The sequence below is a fragment of the Hypanus sabinus genome, chromosome 6 (genome assembly GCF_030144855.1).
Source record: "Hypanus sabinus isolate sHypSab1 chromosome 6, sHypSab1.hap1, whole genome shotgun sequence".
Classification (NCBI taxonomy): Eukaryota; Metazoa; Chordata; class Chondrichthyes; order Myliobatiformes; family Dasyatidae; genus Hypanus; species Hypanus sabinus.
In genome coordinates, this window is record NC_082711.1 from 79,524,169 (window position 1) to 79,540,853 (window position 16,685).

The 16,685-nt window shown below is 36.9% G+C and overlaps 1 protein-coding gene across 1 annotated transcript in view; it reads right to left on the reverse strand.

Annotated features, from left to right (window-relative positions):
- Positions 1–517: 517 nt before the first annotated feature.
- The window catches only part of LOC132395165 (ATP-binding cassette sub-family A member 13-like), a 205,445-nt gene continuing 189,277 nt past the window's right edge, over positions 518–16,685 (reverse strand). The window contains exons 57-64 of the mRNA XM_059971462.1: positions 15,831–15,940; positions 13,229–13,379; positions 9,172–9,306; positions 8,083–8,186; positions 6,346–6,438; positions 5,364–5,469; positions 3,861–3,998; positions 518–1,857 (exon numbers count right to left, since the gene is read on the reverse strand). Coding sequence (XP_059827445.1) covers positions 1,774–1,857; positions 3,861–3,998; positions 5,364–5,469; positions 6,346–6,438; positions 8,083–8,186; positions 9,172–9,306; positions 13,229–13,379; positions 15,831–15,940 — 921 coding nt within the window. The 3' untranslated portion in view covers positions 518–1,773. The remainder of the gene's footprint in view (positions 1,858–3,860; positions 3,999–5,363; positions 5,470–6,345; positions 6,439–8,082; positions 8,187–9,171; positions 9,307–13,228; positions 13,380–15,830; positions 15,941–16,685) is intronic.

Consider the following 16,685-nt stretch of genomic DNA (forward strand, 5'->3'; position numbering starts at 1 on the left):
GCGCAGATGCATTCTGTTGACAATCACTGATTAAAGAGAGAATCATTTCATTCCCAGTAGTGGTATCATCCATCACTTTGAATGTAACACAGAAAATTTATATCTTGCATTTACACATCATTGTTATTCATGCCAAAAAAACTATTAACTTGGTATGGACTGTTAGTGCAATTGCCAAAATTGGAAGTCACAATCAAGTACTGTATGTGGAGTTTGTGCATTCTCCCTCTGGTCAATCTTCCTCTGTGGGGTTCCTCACATATCCCCAAGGTGTGGACGTTTGTCACTTAAAAGCTCACTGCAAACTACCCAGGAGTAGGAAAATCAGGATGGACTTGATGGGCTTGTGCAAGGGAATGTAATTAACGACAGTTCTGAGAACTGCCACACTCAAATGGCCTCTGGCTAAGAAAGCATTAAAGCAAATTAGTATGCAAATCTGAACTTTTATTCTTTAAGGTTCAAAAAATTTGATTTCAATTTGGTTACAAAATGACAAGTGATCAATCTTGCACTAAATTCAGCATTTTATGTATAATTTCCAAATATAATTCTTTTGGAATCCACAAAAGTAAATTTTCCCATTGAATAAAATAACCAATTCTATAATTACAACATCTTTTATATTAAATAAATCACATTAAAAATCATACAAATATTTCTGCCTAGTTCAGCAAGAATCTGGTTAAGAAAGCCCACATGATGTTTTAAGATGGTCTATGTAAGTTAATTTGTTAATGCTATCAATCTCACCCTGTTTTTTTAAAAAAACATTACGTTAACTAAAGCATTAATCCCAGTTCTCACAGGATTCGCAGAAACTATTTTAACTTAGTTGACTCTCAGATCATTACCAAAATCTATTGAGGGACCATTAACTAATCAAATAATTAACATATAGGAACCCACTGCATGTTACAACTGTCAATATGTCAAAAAGGCATTTTTGTGGAAAAGAGATTGACTTTCTTCTTAACCAGACTTTTGCTGAACCAGACATAAGTAGATCTAAAGAAAACATTCAACTACATTCAAAAAATTGACTTTAACAGTATTGCATCTTACATTGATTTATTTAACTAACCCAAAATTAAAGAATCTAGTGATTAAGGAAAAGTATGATTTTTTTAGATACCAGTTGATGAAATATTATTTACTTTATGAAGATCATTAACTTAATTATATAATACAGTGCAGAAACAAATTACAGAAAGTGACAATTTTGTCAGAACAGCTCATTTGCTGGATTCATTTTGACCAGAAACAGTTATCATTTGATAGACTTTCTTCAGGCTGATTGCATCAAAATAGGGAGTATTCAAAAACTGATTTTTATTTCGATATAACTTAATTTTCTGATATTTGTCTTCAACACCACTAATTAACAAATCTTAAATGAACAGATCTTGTGTTTTAAATCTTTTTCCATGTAACACATTGTTCTAGGCATCTTCTGATTTTCCTCCATGATTATACCAGCTGCTTGAATAATAGGCATTACAATATTGTAAATCCAGCATTTTTATGATTTAAATTGTAATCTACTCCAGCTTGGTTCCATGTAAAATGTAAGCAGATCAATTGTGCAAAAAGTGTTTTGAAAATCCATCATCGTTAGACAAGTTTAAGTTTAAAAGAAAATCCTTTCGATTGACATGTGAAAATAAATGGCTGAGGTATTTAACATCTATCATATCCTGAGATTTAAAACGTTAACTTTGAAAGTAAAATCAGTATCCTGTTATTAATTTCAGCATTCCATTCTTCACAGCACTACACCGATGGGTTTCTTTTGTCTACTTCTGCAGCTTCTTCAGCCAGAGGTTCCTCTAACTGATGAGCAAAATTAATGAAGACCTAGTGAATAAAACAGGAATAGGATAAGATGTCAGACAGGTTTTCAACTTCAGGTCTATTGGGGGAGAAAGACTGAATGAATGATGAATACTGATGAGAAGCTCTTTTAACTTCCGTTAGATTTATAGTGAGGGGTGGGAGGTGAAGGGCAATGCAAAGGAAAACAAGGGTCTTAAGTCAGACACCATCCACATTTCTGATCAGCTGCACTCAGTAAATTGTAACTTTATTGCTGTGTAATAGGTATTATTTTCAGCATCTTAATCTAAATCACAGTTGGGCCAAGCTATAAGAATTGCTTAAACCTACTGCAATCATTTAACTTTAGTTCATACAAATTTAGAGCCTACTCACACATGATTCTCCAATGAGCACCTCTAGTAGGTAAGTTTCCCTGCAGTGAATATGTTCCAAAAGGTATTTTAAAATTTCGTTGTTTCAATTTATGCTACTTCCAAATTGAAATGATGAGCTACATCCAAATAGATTCCCAGCTTTTTATTTTTTGATCTAACTAGTCCTAATTAACATAAAAATATAACAATGTGACCTGTTAAATTATCAAAATTAAAATAAAACAAATTAAAACTACTTGCATCAAAAAAACCATAATTAGTTCAAAGCTGAGCACTGCTATTCTAGGCCTTCATTAAATTTAACCAATGTTGCTCATATATGCAAGTGCATAATACAGTTAATGATCAAGACCATAAATGGATGAGCTAAAAACAGTAAAGGAGTCAGTGGATTGATTACTTTTCCCCTTCACACTGGATCAGGGTGACAGCACCATTCATTCTAACTATGTACTAAACAGTTATGCCATATAAACAACTTGTAAATTAGTGCTGATGGCAACTGTGGCAACTTAAGTCTCATATTTTATGATAGTAAATTCAGATAAGTGACTGGAATGACCCTGGAATTCTGTCAGTATTTAATGTTATTAATAGCACTGAACTTCAACCGATCCTTGTAAAATAATGATAACCAAAATCTGAAACAAAAGCAGAAAGTATTTGAAATGGTCAGCAAGTTGGGCAGCAACTATGAAAAAGAAACACTGTTAATGTTTCAGGTCGAAGATCTTTCATAAAATGCTTTCTGATGCGCAGATTGACCCTGTGGTTAAGCAGGCATATGTTGCAGCTATATAGGACCCTGGTCAGACCCCACTAGGAGTACTGTTCTCATTTCTGGTTGCCTCACTACAGGAAGGGTGTGGAAGCCATAGAAAGGGTGTAGAGGAGAGTTACATGGATGTTGCCTGGATTGGGGGCATGCCTTATGAGAATATGTTGAGTGAACTCGGCTTTTTCTCCTTCCAGTGATGGAGGATGAGAGGTGACCTAATAGGGATGTATAAGTTGATGAGAGGCATTGATGGTTTGGATAGTCAGAGGCGTTTCCCTAGGGCTGAAATGGTTGCCACAAGAGGACATAGGTTTAAGGTGCTGGGGAGTAGGTACAGAGGAGATGTCAGGGGTAAGTTTTTTACTCAGAGAGTGGTGAGTGAGTGGAATGGGCTGCTGGCAACGGCGGTGGAGGCAAATACGATAGGGTCTTTTAAGAGACTTTTAGATGGGTACATGGAGCTTAGTAAAATAGAGGGCTATAAGTAAGCCTAGTAATTTCTAAGATAGGGATGTGTTTAACACAACTTTGTGGGCCGAAGGGCCTGTATTGTGCTGTAGGTTTTCTATGTTTCCTCTCAGAATCTTGTAAATGCGCACATAAACTTTTGACTGAACTCTGATACTTACTGGATCAAAGGTAGATTTATCCATCAGTACAATCAAGAAACGTATCAGGGAGCAGGAAATGAAATAAATTAATATGTGACAAAGAGCAAGATGAAAATGGAAAATCTGCAGATGTTGGAAATCAGAGGTAAACTCATTAAATGCTGTACTGAATAGGTCATGTGCATCTGTGAAAAGAGGACTGAAACTTTAATTTAACCATCATTTGCTGATATTGCATATCAAATACTTGTATAGTACCTGGTCAAGTGTTGCCTGGCTAATGGAGTAGTGATTTATTTCGAGTTGCTCTTTGTTATCCTCAAGAAACCGGAACATCTTTGTTAAATCACCTTTTTTCTGGGGCACATGATATTCCAGAACATGTTGATGTTCCTCCTGGGGAAAAAGGAAGCAGCAAAGATGAATAACATAGATTGCAAGACTGTATTACAATGGTCCTGTTTCTAACAGCAGATTCAAAGTCTGGTCATTTTTTCCTTAAAAGCTTAATGGCCCTGTCCTTTCCTATTAATCCTCCAGGTTCAATTTAATCAGTTTTCCTTTCCCCTTTCCTTTGAATAACAATTTAAAAACAAACCTTCACGAAGGACTTAATATTTATCACTCAGGGAATTTTAAAACTTTCTAAAGTTGTCTAAATTTGGGAATTGTACTTTCAGATAAAGATGTCACTCAGTTATTTAAGGGAGGGAGATGAGGGGATTATTGAGTTGTCAGCTTCACGTCATTCATGGGGGAAGTAAGTGGAATCTATCAGGAGGGGAAATATTAAATGTCAGCAGATGGAATTGTGATAGTTATGCTTGATCAAACTAGTTGAAATATTTTGAAGAGGTCTTTAGATGAGGAGCTTCTGCAGATCTTCTGATCTTCTGAAAGACATTTGATAAGTGTGGAGGAAAAGACCGTGAGTTGAAGTTTTTGCTAGGCAAAGGGTTAATATTAGCTTTTGAATATGGAAACCAGTTAGCAATTTAATTTGTGAGAGATATGGCCTTGGTTTTTAGCAGAGACAAGTCTTAACATAAATACTTGCAGTTGCTTATCTTGTAAGAATTAGCCTTAAGGATATGAGACAAACTGTCTGTTAATATGAAGTTATACACAGGACTGAATTTTTAGTCTTTTACTGTTGCTATGGGTGTAGCTCATCACAAGAGAACTGCGTGTGAACCTGGTTTATCCTTTGTAATTCACAAGGGAATCAAACAGCCTTTGCTTTTTGATTGATTTGTACATGTAAAAAAAAGGAGCTGTGTTCTCTATATTATTTGGAGTTTGAAACCCACTGTTGGAGGTTCCATTACCTATGATATTGTGAATAAAGCTCTTTACTCCAAAGTCTGTGCCTAATCTACTTGCAATCAACTTTAATTGAATTTCCTGAACAAATTAATTTCTCTAACAATAAGTTTCAATGCAAATGATTAGAAACACAGGGAATAGGATTCTACCTTCTAATATAGCTCAGTAATTGGTTGGGAAATAGCAGAAAGGAGTTGAGAAAACATTCTGATGGGGCATAATATGAAGTAGTACTTAGTGGTTAGCACTGGGCTTCAGTAAACCTTGGCAAAACTAGCAAAATGCAAAGCTTTCATGACAAAATCTGAGCTATTGGAGCTTAATTATAGCCAAGTGAACTTTACTAAACTTTAAACTTTACTACTTTACTTTAAATTTAACATAACCATTTAATTAATCTTTCTCTTTAATTACATAACATTGTTAATAAAATACCTTCAACATTGTGCCTGGGAAATGTGACATCAGTAGCTCTGTGAGCTCCATTGCACTGGCTGATTTTTGACAGAGTGCTACTTTAACTGAATAAACTCCACCAAACCTAAGTGATTAACAAAAGAATTAATTTTCTTATTTTTCATGACACAGAAGTGGAAGTAATCTGTAAATTTTTATTTAAAAAATAATTGCTAAAGTACCAGAAAAGTGTTCTAAAAACCTAACAAAATAAAACATTGCATATTAAAATGCACTATTTGAAACAGCATTATTACATTGAAATGATTCCTGGTTGGTAGGACTAAATGGACCCTATAATAACATCAGTTCTACCTCCAAAATTCATTCCTTGTGCTTTAATGGGATGAACTTTTAGAAGCAACTACAGTTCTAAATGTGGCCATAAATCGCTGTTCAGAGACATTCGTCTGGCTTAAGTTCTCTTGCAAAAAAATAATAATGACAATTTTTATCAATGCTTCTTGGCAAATTCTTTAGAAGTTTCTCGCATCTGATAACAAGTTGTACACTACCATGAAAATACCCTTTCTCAGAGTCAAGTGTGTGCATTCTTCCCAGAAATAATCTGATTAATTGATGCCAAATTGGTCAAAATTAACTAGGATTAGGGACAAATATTTGCTTTTAAATCTGAACTATTATTCAACTGGCTAAAATTTAAACATTTGAATTTGTGCCTTGTTTCTCATCATCCCTGAAGATTCAACTGCAAAGTGCTGAGTCATAGCTGAAGAAAAACATACGGGGAAATGAATCTGCAGGAGGGACAACATTGATTTATTGTGTAAATGTGTCCATTGAAGTTTCATTTAAAAGTTTCAATTTTGTAAGAAAGGTCCCTTCATTTCATTCTTGCCACGAAACATAAACAAAACATGCATTTATTTAAAGAAGATCATTGCATGCTATACTTGTCTGTAGTTTAGCAAGGTGGTTCTGTACAGAATGCCAAACCTACCTGTTTTTAATGTGTTTGGGAGAGCCAATGCATCTGAATTTCCCATTTACCATAATGGCAAGTCTGGTACACAAGGCCTCACATTCCTCCATGCTGAAGAAGAAAAAGAACAAGAAAAAATGGTTTGTGATGGAAAAAAATAATGCACACAGTTAAAAAAAAGGCCATGCACATGCTTTTACCAAGCATTTTGTTTGCATCTCAATTTCAGCCAAAGGATTTAGAAAACATAATTAAATTCTTCAAATGCTTACAGATCAATAGTGTTAAACAATGTTAACAAGACAATAGCTTTAAACATTTGGTAAATCAGTAAATAAGATATCCATTAAGCATTTAACAGACCAATATTGTTTCAGTAGATCGGCCTTGAAGGGAAGTTCAAATCAGTAATGGCTCTCTCCACTTCTAAAGCAATCAGTCCATTATAACTCACCATGGTTTTCAAATTTTGCAAAACTATGTAAGCAAATTTATATATAAATATAAATTAGAGCATTTTCAATTTAAGTTATCTCATATTTTTAAAGCCCGACCAACAAAAATGTAGCTTTTTGCCAGAGAAAATTTATCTTGAAAGTACAATTTGTGGTTATAAAATCTTTGCATTGCTGATTAAATAAACCAGTACTTCATCACTAAATAAGCATAGTATATATAATGTGATGTTGTAGGTACTGCATAGAAAAATACCTAGTACATTACATAATTAGTGTGATTTAGGGTTATCTGGTAAGCTTAACTGGTTCAAAAACTCCTCAAGGAGTGAGTGATACTTTCAATAACCTACTAATGGCTACTAATTGTGGCCAACCTTTAGAGACTTTTATTAAAGATTACAAAATGATGATTCAATAAATTAAGAGAAGAACAGGTAAATTTTTGGAGAAAGCAAAAACCCTAGGGTTATGACACCAATAATTGGTTGAATAACTACAGTTTTTAACAAATTCACAGCATATCATGGCTTCAGACGTAGAGTGCTGTTCAAGTTAAAGAACACTCAAAGGTTCTAAACAGCACAGGACCTTGGAAGTTCAATACTTTCAACAGAGGATGTAGAGGCCAGCATCAGAAGAACATGGATATTATGGATGAATATCATAGAGGAAATTTTGAAGGGAAGTCTAGTTCCAGCCATTAGTACAATAGTGAAAATGCACTGGAAAAGGAGGTTGTGGTCAACCAGATAAAAATGGACAAACAGGATAACACATTTGTTATAGTCATATAGTATAACAGTTGTGACTCCAATAAATCCTATTTCGATACTGTGGCAGGGCAGCAACCTGAATAAAGAACTTCAGACATTGGCCGAGCATATCTAAAGTGGAATACTGTTTTTATGGTGAGTGCTTGAATTTTATTCTGTATGGTTTAGGAAATTGTATCTTGGTCCTCTGTGCATTGGAGGTGTAGATACAAGACCACCAGGTACATGCAACATATCATCTCTTTCAATTCTGTTCTCTAACGTATGGTTCACCCATACTAAAGTTTGAAGGTCATGAATATATTGCAGATGGTATATTTTCTACCGTACCTTTAGCAAATTTTAATGGACCCCATGCAATTACTTTAACAAGTGTGCAACCTCACTTGCAAAGAATTTTCAGCTATGGAATTTCAGCTGGCTTTTTGGCATGGCACACCACACCACACCAAAACAAATACAAATACAGGTTTTGCTTTCATCGTTCGTTTGTATGCTATGTGCCAAAAGTCAAGTTGATGTACCTGTGTGATGTCAAGATGGCTGCACACCCAGCCTCCACTTCACTTAGGATCACTTTCCAGAGAAAACGCTTGGATTCAGGATCCATTCCTGTGCTTGGCTCATCCTAAATACAAAAAAATTCCTACGCATCAAAATATTATCCTCAGACTGCTTAAAGAAGAGCAGTTAAATCATCTAGGTTATTGAGTGCTATAGTGTAAAACCAGGACTTTTGGCTCACAAAGTTCATGCTAATCTTTTTGCCCTGAAAATTGATGCCTATGCTAATTCAATGTGCCCTTATTAGGACTGTACCTTTCTAATGCATTGCCTATTGAAGTGTTTGTCTGAAATATCTCTTAAATGTGGTTATTGTATCTAATTGTACCAGTTGCTCTGACAGTGTTTCAGATATTCACAATCCTCAAGACCCCTCAGTCCTTTTACCTTAAACCACTGTGCTCTTGTTTTCACTCCACCTACCCTGGGGAAAAGATTCTGACTATGAACGTTTCTCATAATCTCATACTTTCATCAGGTCGCCCTCAGCCTTCCTCACTCCAGGGGAAAACAATCTCTCCCATAACTAAAGTCTTAAAATGTCATTGCTTTACATCGTGTTGCATCTTCAGAAAATTGATATCATTGTTCACCCATCTTGCTCCTTTGTCCAGCAAAAAGATCTAACCCAATAATGCAAGCTCTGTTCAATTAAATATTCCAAAAGAAAATCAGAAGCATTTATATAACCATATAACCATATAACAATCACAGCACGGAACCGTCTCGGCCCTCCTAGTCCGTGCCGAACTCTTAATCTCATCTAGTCCCACCTACCCGCACTCAGCCCATAACCCTCCACTCCTTTCCTGTCCATATACCTATCCAATTTTACCTTAAATGACACAACTGAACTGGCCTCTACTACTTCTACAGGAAGCTCATTCCACACAGCTATCACTCTCTGAGTAAAGAAATACCCCCCTCGTGTTTCCCTTAAACTTCTGCCCCCTAACTCTCAAATCATGTCCTCTCGTTTGATTAACATGAATCGTTTGAATTTAATGCTAACTGTATAATTGGAATCTCCTGTAAATCCGTAATCTCACCAGTAAAATAACTTGTGGTTTGCCAATCAACGCCAATGCTGTTGACAGCTTCCTCTTTGTGCCACCGCTGTATGTCTTCACTATTTTCTTAATATGGAGTGCCAGATGCAGGCGATGAGCAAGATCATGAATAGTCTACAATGGGGGGGAAGAAATATATTAAAAGCTTACCAGACTCGAGACCAATAACAATACACCAATAACAGTCTTTTAACAAAATACATTCATGAACTGTAAGAAAGCAAATTTGACAGGTAGGTTGAGGCAAAATTAGACAGCAGTGCTTATTACATAGAACAATAACTTCATAGCCTACACCAAAAGACAATATTAAAACTGATTAAAATATAGGGAGAAGAACAAACTTTTATTGACAGTCCTAGCTTCAACCTGTTTCATTTGACTTCAGCAGCAGCAGAAGAGAAATTTTGCTCTAACCATGGAGAAGCTCAAGTTGATCTGAAATTGCCAACCTCTATCAATAATCTGTCATGATAAATTTACAATTCTGAAACGTAAGTAGTCATTTAACTTAATTCAAATTTATATTAAAGATCTCAGAAATTACAGTTGGAAAACTAATTGTCTTTGCTGGACAAATACAGTTGTAAAAGTTCAAGTTTATTGTCATTCAACTATATACATGTATTATGCCAAGTGAAACAATGGTCCTCCAGACCAAGATGCACAACACAGTACATATAACTCACAGACAACATAAAGTAATATTGCCGCAAAGAAATTAAGGTGCATTTACGATAGAAGTTTAAAAAGTAAACAGTATAACACTACTGGAGCATCATATGTGTTAAAATCTGGGTGGTGGCAGGGAGTACGATAATCTCTAAATTGGGCACTCACCACATGTAAAAGTGGTTGTGAGTTCAGTGATTGCTGGTACCAAGACAGCCCCTACACTGCAACAAGCCATGCTGAGCTCCTGGGTAGCCAGCTTCTAGAGCAAGAGGTCACACTGGGGCAAACAGCATGGCACAGGGAAAGACAGAAAGGAATTCTGGGGCAATGGCATATCTGCAAAATATGCTGGTTTTAAGAGGATATAGTAATCTTGAAGCAAATGAAAATATTCAAAAAAGTAGGAACAAGTGTAGGCCATCTAGCTGTTCAACCCTTCCCCAATAAGCATTATGATTAAAAATGAAGAGTCACCAAAGACTCCTGTAAATTTCTCTAGATGTACAGTGGAGTGTATTCTTGGTGGTTGTATCACAGCCTGGTACGAAGGATTGTAAGGAGCTGCAGAGGATTCAGCCAGCTCTATCACAGGCACATCTTGTGATTGAGGACATCTTGAAGAGGCAGTGTCTCTAGAAAGTGGTATCCAACATTAAGGATCATCACCATCCCGAACACTCCCTCCTCTTTTGACTACTATCAGGGAGGAGGTACAGAATCTTGAAGCCCCACATTCATTGATTGAGGAACAGCTCCTTCCCCTCTTCCATCAGATTTCCAAACAGTCCACGAACACCACCTTGTCATTCTTTTTTTTGTACTTATTTATTTATAGTAATTTTATGTCTTTGTACTGTACTGCTGCCGCAAAACAACAAATTTTATGTCATATAAGGCAACAATAATAAACTTAAAAATGATTCATATTGTGGCTCAGTACCATTTTTCAATACTATCTCCATAACCTGTGAGTATCTTAATGTGCAGAAAAATATCAGTTTTAAATTAACTAAGTGTAATTCTTAACTATAATTTCCAATTGATAGCCATCCAGTTCACCACCTTCAGTATGAAGAATTGTTTCCTCATGTCCTACCTTTATTCTGGTCTAAGATTCTCCAGTTAGGGATTGGGGGAGGAGTAGAGGGGTGGGCCATAAACATCCTCTCTGCATCTAGCATAGCCCCCCTTTGGAAGTTTCAAATGAGATTTATTCTCATTCTTCTAAGTTGGAGAGAATAATCTAAACTCATACTGTGAAATGTACATCTCTGGAACCAAAAGTGTGAATTTTCATTCAACTTGATATATTATGGGAGTACAATGATTCTTAGAGAAGGAGACCAAAACTATACACAATATACCACAACCTATAAAATCACAGTAAGACTTCTAATTAACTATATTCAAATCCTCATGCAACAAAGGCTAATATTATATTTGCCCCCTCAATTGTTTGCTGCATTACATGTTTGCTTTGAGAAACCTATATACTTCAGCACAGCCAGTCTCTCACCATTTAACAAATACTCCTCATTTCTACTGCATTTGCCATCTACATCGTATTCCATCTACCATGTTCTTGCTCAAATTCAGAGCTTGTCTACATTCCTTGGAATCTCTTCACAATTCCTCCATACTCACAATCATACTAAATTAGTAACATTAACACATTTGGAAATATGAGATTTGATCCACTTAGCCAATTTTTTTTACATAGATTGGGAAAAATTAGGACCCACTCACTGATCCTTCTCATACTCCATCAGTCACATGGTCCATTTATTCAGACAACTTTCATTTTACCCACAAGAAATTCTCAATCTATGTTAATATTTAACCTCCCCTCCTTCCCACCATGCTCTGTATACTCTGATCTCACCAAGCAAATTTCTACATGGGACCTTATTGTACACCTTCTTAAAATCCAATTACACCAGATTCACTGGTTCCCCCTTATCTGTTCTAATACTCACAGCACCAAAGAGCTCTAGAGATTAGTCACACATGATTTTCTTTTCATAAATCCATGTCTGCTCTATTCAATCCTATTATTCTTTACAAGTCTGTTACTACATTTTTCATTGCTGAAAAGGATTTAAAACAATGTAACTTAAGCGTACTGTAGTTGTAAAAGCCCAGTCATTTTTGACTGTGGGCACCATGGTAGTTACAGCTAGGAGCACTGGAGTTTGGAGTTCAATTCAGAATTCATCTGCAAGGAGTCTGTAAGCTCCCCCATGTGGAATGCATGGGTTTTCTCCAGGTACTACAATTTATTCCCACAGACCAAAGACATATTGGTTAGTAGATTAATTGGTCATTGAAAATTGTCCTGTGATTAGGCTGGAGTTAAATTAGGGGTTGCTGGGCATTGCAGCTCAAAGGACCAAAAAGGGTCTGTTCTGTGCTGTATGTCAAAAAATAAATAAATGAAATTAAAATGGAACACTGCACCTGGTCATTCAGCCAGAAGTACAATCAATGCTAACAAAATATTGGTTTCCACAGGCTTCTTTCCTTCCTTATTCTCAGCCTCATAAAGAAAGAGTAGGAGACTCCCATTCAATCTAATTGGCTATAACTTCAGACTTCATTCATCTCCTCCTATTTATACCTTTCCCAGATATCAGAGGAGATATTAAACTAGTGTGAGTCAATCTAGAATGCTAGCAAGAAATTGGCTGAAGACTGGAGCAATTCGTACAATGGGCAAATCGACAATGTTAGAAAAAAGACCAGACCAGTAAGAAATTTAAGCTACTTTTACTCCATCAGATACATTGTTTGTGTTCCAGTCTCACAGTTGGCTCCATCACTTTCACCTCCCAATCTCTCCTTCTAAGCACTCTATCACTGATCTTTTCTTCACTTTTTGTCACTCTGGCTCTCTACTCTTTGTTTGCCATTTGAAACTTGTTTAGTCTCTAGATGTTCCTACTCCTGATAAGAAATTATCAGTCTAAAAAGTTAACTCCATTGCTCTCTCCACAGCTGCTAACCGAGTAATTCCAATTTTAGGAGGGCTACATGCACATTTCTGGCTCTTCCATGGCTTTGTTTTTAGCAGAATAAAACATAGTTTATGTAACTGTAGCATTGTATGCTGCACCTTGTTATTGGTTTTCCCTTGTCCTACTTCAGTACACTGATCTGATGAAATGATATGCACAGATGTCATGCAAAACAAACTTCTTTCACTATACCTGGATACATGTGATAATAATAAACCAATTTACCATTCCTGTCCTGGGAAAGGGCAAGGGATAATATTAGATATCTCCATTGAATGAGCAGCATAAAAACAAGAACAAGGCTAAATGAGCAACACTTTTATAAATATGTATTTACAGTGACTCACCTTCTTGATCTTCTTTTCAGGCAGGCCACGGATTCTAGCATAATAATACAGGTGCTCCCAACCAGTCAACAGTTCATCCAATGCATCAAACTGGGGACAATAGCCGATCAGTGTCCCATCAATACTGCTACCCACAATATCTTGTTCAGTCCTAGTATAAAAGAGGTAAACACGCCACATTTAAAATCAGAGGAAAGAAGTGAACTTATTGGAGGGAAATGCAGGGAGAAAAGTTCAACCAGTGGATGGTCCTCTTGCAGTTATTAGACATTAGAGACCAAGGATGAAAATTTTCTCCACCGTTGCTATGAAGAAATTGAAAAAATCTTGTAGTAACCTAGCAACAGCAAATTTAATTCCACATAGGATTTTCCTGACAGGAATGCTTTCTTTAATTATTAATTAGGAAATAAAATACATCTAGAAAGGCAGAGAATTCAGCCCAATTGCTGGTATTGCATTACAGCATGCTTTGTGTTAGTTAGATTCAAAGCAAAATTAACTACTGGATTGGAGACGTAAGAGATTGCAGATTATGTAATCTGGATTACAATCAGCTGGAGGAACATGGGCTGAGTAGCATCTGTGGGAGAAAAGGAATTGTCAACATTCTGGGTTGAAACTCTGCACCAGTATTAGAGTAGAACAATCTTTGGCACAATGTTTAAGAAAACATTTACAAAAATATATGCATGCCAAGAATCAATGTTGTCCTTGTACTATCTGATACAAAGCAATACTAGGTCAGTGGCTAGATTGGACTCTTCTTATTTTTCTTAAGCAGTGCTTCATCCAAGTTCAACTCAAACTGCAATCGTCATTTGATCATATATGAATATCCATGAATACAACCAAATGAAACGGCATCTCTCTGGCACACATAACACAGCAAGCACTTAATCCCTCAAGACTAAAGATGCTTTACTTTGACTTGGTGGATTCTGAGATGGTCAATGAAATGACAGATTCTTCCACCACATGTGACTGATGGCAAAAGTTGGTGGAGAGCTCGTGAGATGGTGCACTCCTTTCTCTAAATGCTTGCAATGTACATCCTTAAGGCTCTCAATACCATCACAGATGCTTTTTCTCCGATGTCAGCCTGGGGGGTTTGTTCTAGAGATGTCTCTTGGTAGTTAAGGTCTCAAAGCATGTAGGAAGGTACAGTAGGAATCACTGTTGTCTGATAGACTGTGAATTTGTGCCAAGTCTGTGGTCTTGATCATAACTTTTTGTAGGATTTTCTGTTCAAGGGCAGTTGTAATTCCATACCAAGCTGTAATGCAACCAGTCAAATATACTCTCCACCAATATTTGATGTCATGCCAAATCTTCCCAAACTTCTAAAGAAGAAGAGGCGTGCCCTGCTTTATTCATAATGGCAGTTAAATGCTGCCCCCCCCCCCCCGGATAGGTCCTTTGAAATAACACCGAAGAATTTAAAATTGCTGACATTATCTACCTCTGATCCCCAGATGAGGACTGGCTCATGGACCTCTGGTTTCCTCCTGCTGCAGTCAATAATCAGGTCCTTGGTCTTGTTGATGTTGACTGAGAGGTTGTTGTTGTGGCACCACCCAACCAGATTTTCAATCTCCCTCCTATATGCTGATTTGTTAACACCTTTGATTTGGCCAACAACAGTGGGCTTGTCAGCAAACTTAACTATGGCATTGGAGCTGTGCTTAGCCACACAGTCATAAGTGTACAGTGAGCAGAGCAAGGGGGATAGGCACACAACCTTCTGTTGCATCCGTGCTGATGGGAGATTGTGGAGAAGATGTTGCCAATCCAAATCGACTGGGGCCTGCACTTTTGAGATGATAACATTGAGTGCTCAGCTGTAGTCAATAAAGAGCATCCTGATCTATGCAACTCGTATGCTGTTTGGATGTTCCAGGATTGAGTGAAGAGCCAATGATATGGCAATTCTTATGCTGGTAGGCATATTGAAGCGGATCCCAGTCGCTTCTCACCATGATGATATGTTTCATAAGCAACCCGTCACAACATTTCATGACCGTGGTTGTAAGTGCTACTGGATGATGGTCACTGGGGTAAGTTATAATGTTCTTCTTAGTCACTGTTATAATTGAAGCCTGTTTGAGGTAGGTGGGTACCTCAGACTATCAAAGCAAGAGGTTAGATCTCAGTGAGTACTGGAGCCAACTGACCAGCATAGGTCTTTAGTACTTGGACTGGTACCCCATCTGGGCTGAATGTTTTCTGTGGGTACACCCTCCTGAAAGATGCTCTCATGTCAGCCTCAAAGACTGAAATCACAAGGTCAGTGGGGGATGTGCAAAGGTTGTGCAAAGGATGTGCAAAGGTTCCTGCATGTTTTGATGGTCAAAGCAAACATACAGGCATTGAGCTCGTCTAAAAACGAAGTCCTGATTTTGCTTGATTTCACCTTGTAAGAGGTAATAGGATTCAAACCCTTCAGCAGCTGTTGAGCATCCTTCATTGTACTTGCTTCAGTTAAATATTTACAAAATTATTCATTATATAACTTTAATTATAAAAAATCTGTATAGCAGAAATGGATCTGGGAATTAACAGTCATTATCACCTAACTATGAAATTCTGGAGACATAATTACCCTGCAGGAGTCCTAATAGTTGCACGTCCTGATGATGGTCCTACATCTCCCGTCAGAATCTTGAATGTGGTGGTTTTCCCAGCTCCATTCACGCCCAGCAGACCAAAGCACTAATACAAAAGGAATTGTTGAAATTCATTGTGTAGCATTCAAAAACAAAAGCATATTCACACTAGTAAGTCAAATCACCCCTAATGAATTCTTCATTAAGTAAGCCATATCAAAGCTCCAGATTACTTCCCTATTTCTTCATCCACAACAACTAAAATAAAATTGTAAGCATGTTTTCTCCTTACTGAAATTGATTTTACTCTTAAGATCTTATTCATCAGGCAAAGTCTCCAGGAACCAATGTGTCAACATCCTTAAATTCAAGCCATGCAAAGTAGTTAAAGCCAAAGTGTAGATGTAGATGCCATTACCTTTCACTTTTTTATTCTACAAATACAAAAGATTAGCTTTTTTTGTCACATATACATCAAAACATATAGTGAAATGCATTGTTTACGTCAACAAGCAACACATCCAAATATGTGCTGGTGGTGTTCCATGAGTGTTGCTATGTTTCTAGTGCCAACATAACATGCCCACAGCTCACTAACTCTTACTAACCTATATGGAATGTGGAAAGGAACCAAAGAACCCAGTGGAAACCCATGAGATCACAGGGGAAAACTTACATACAGCAGTGGAAATTGAACCCAAATCACTGGCACTGTAAAGCACTATACTAACTCTACACTACCGTACCCTTTAGAGATGAATGATCTGAAGGTTAGCTTTAATTGGCATATGTACATTGAAACATACAGTGAAATACACTGTTTGTGTAATATCAAATTAGTGAGGACAGTG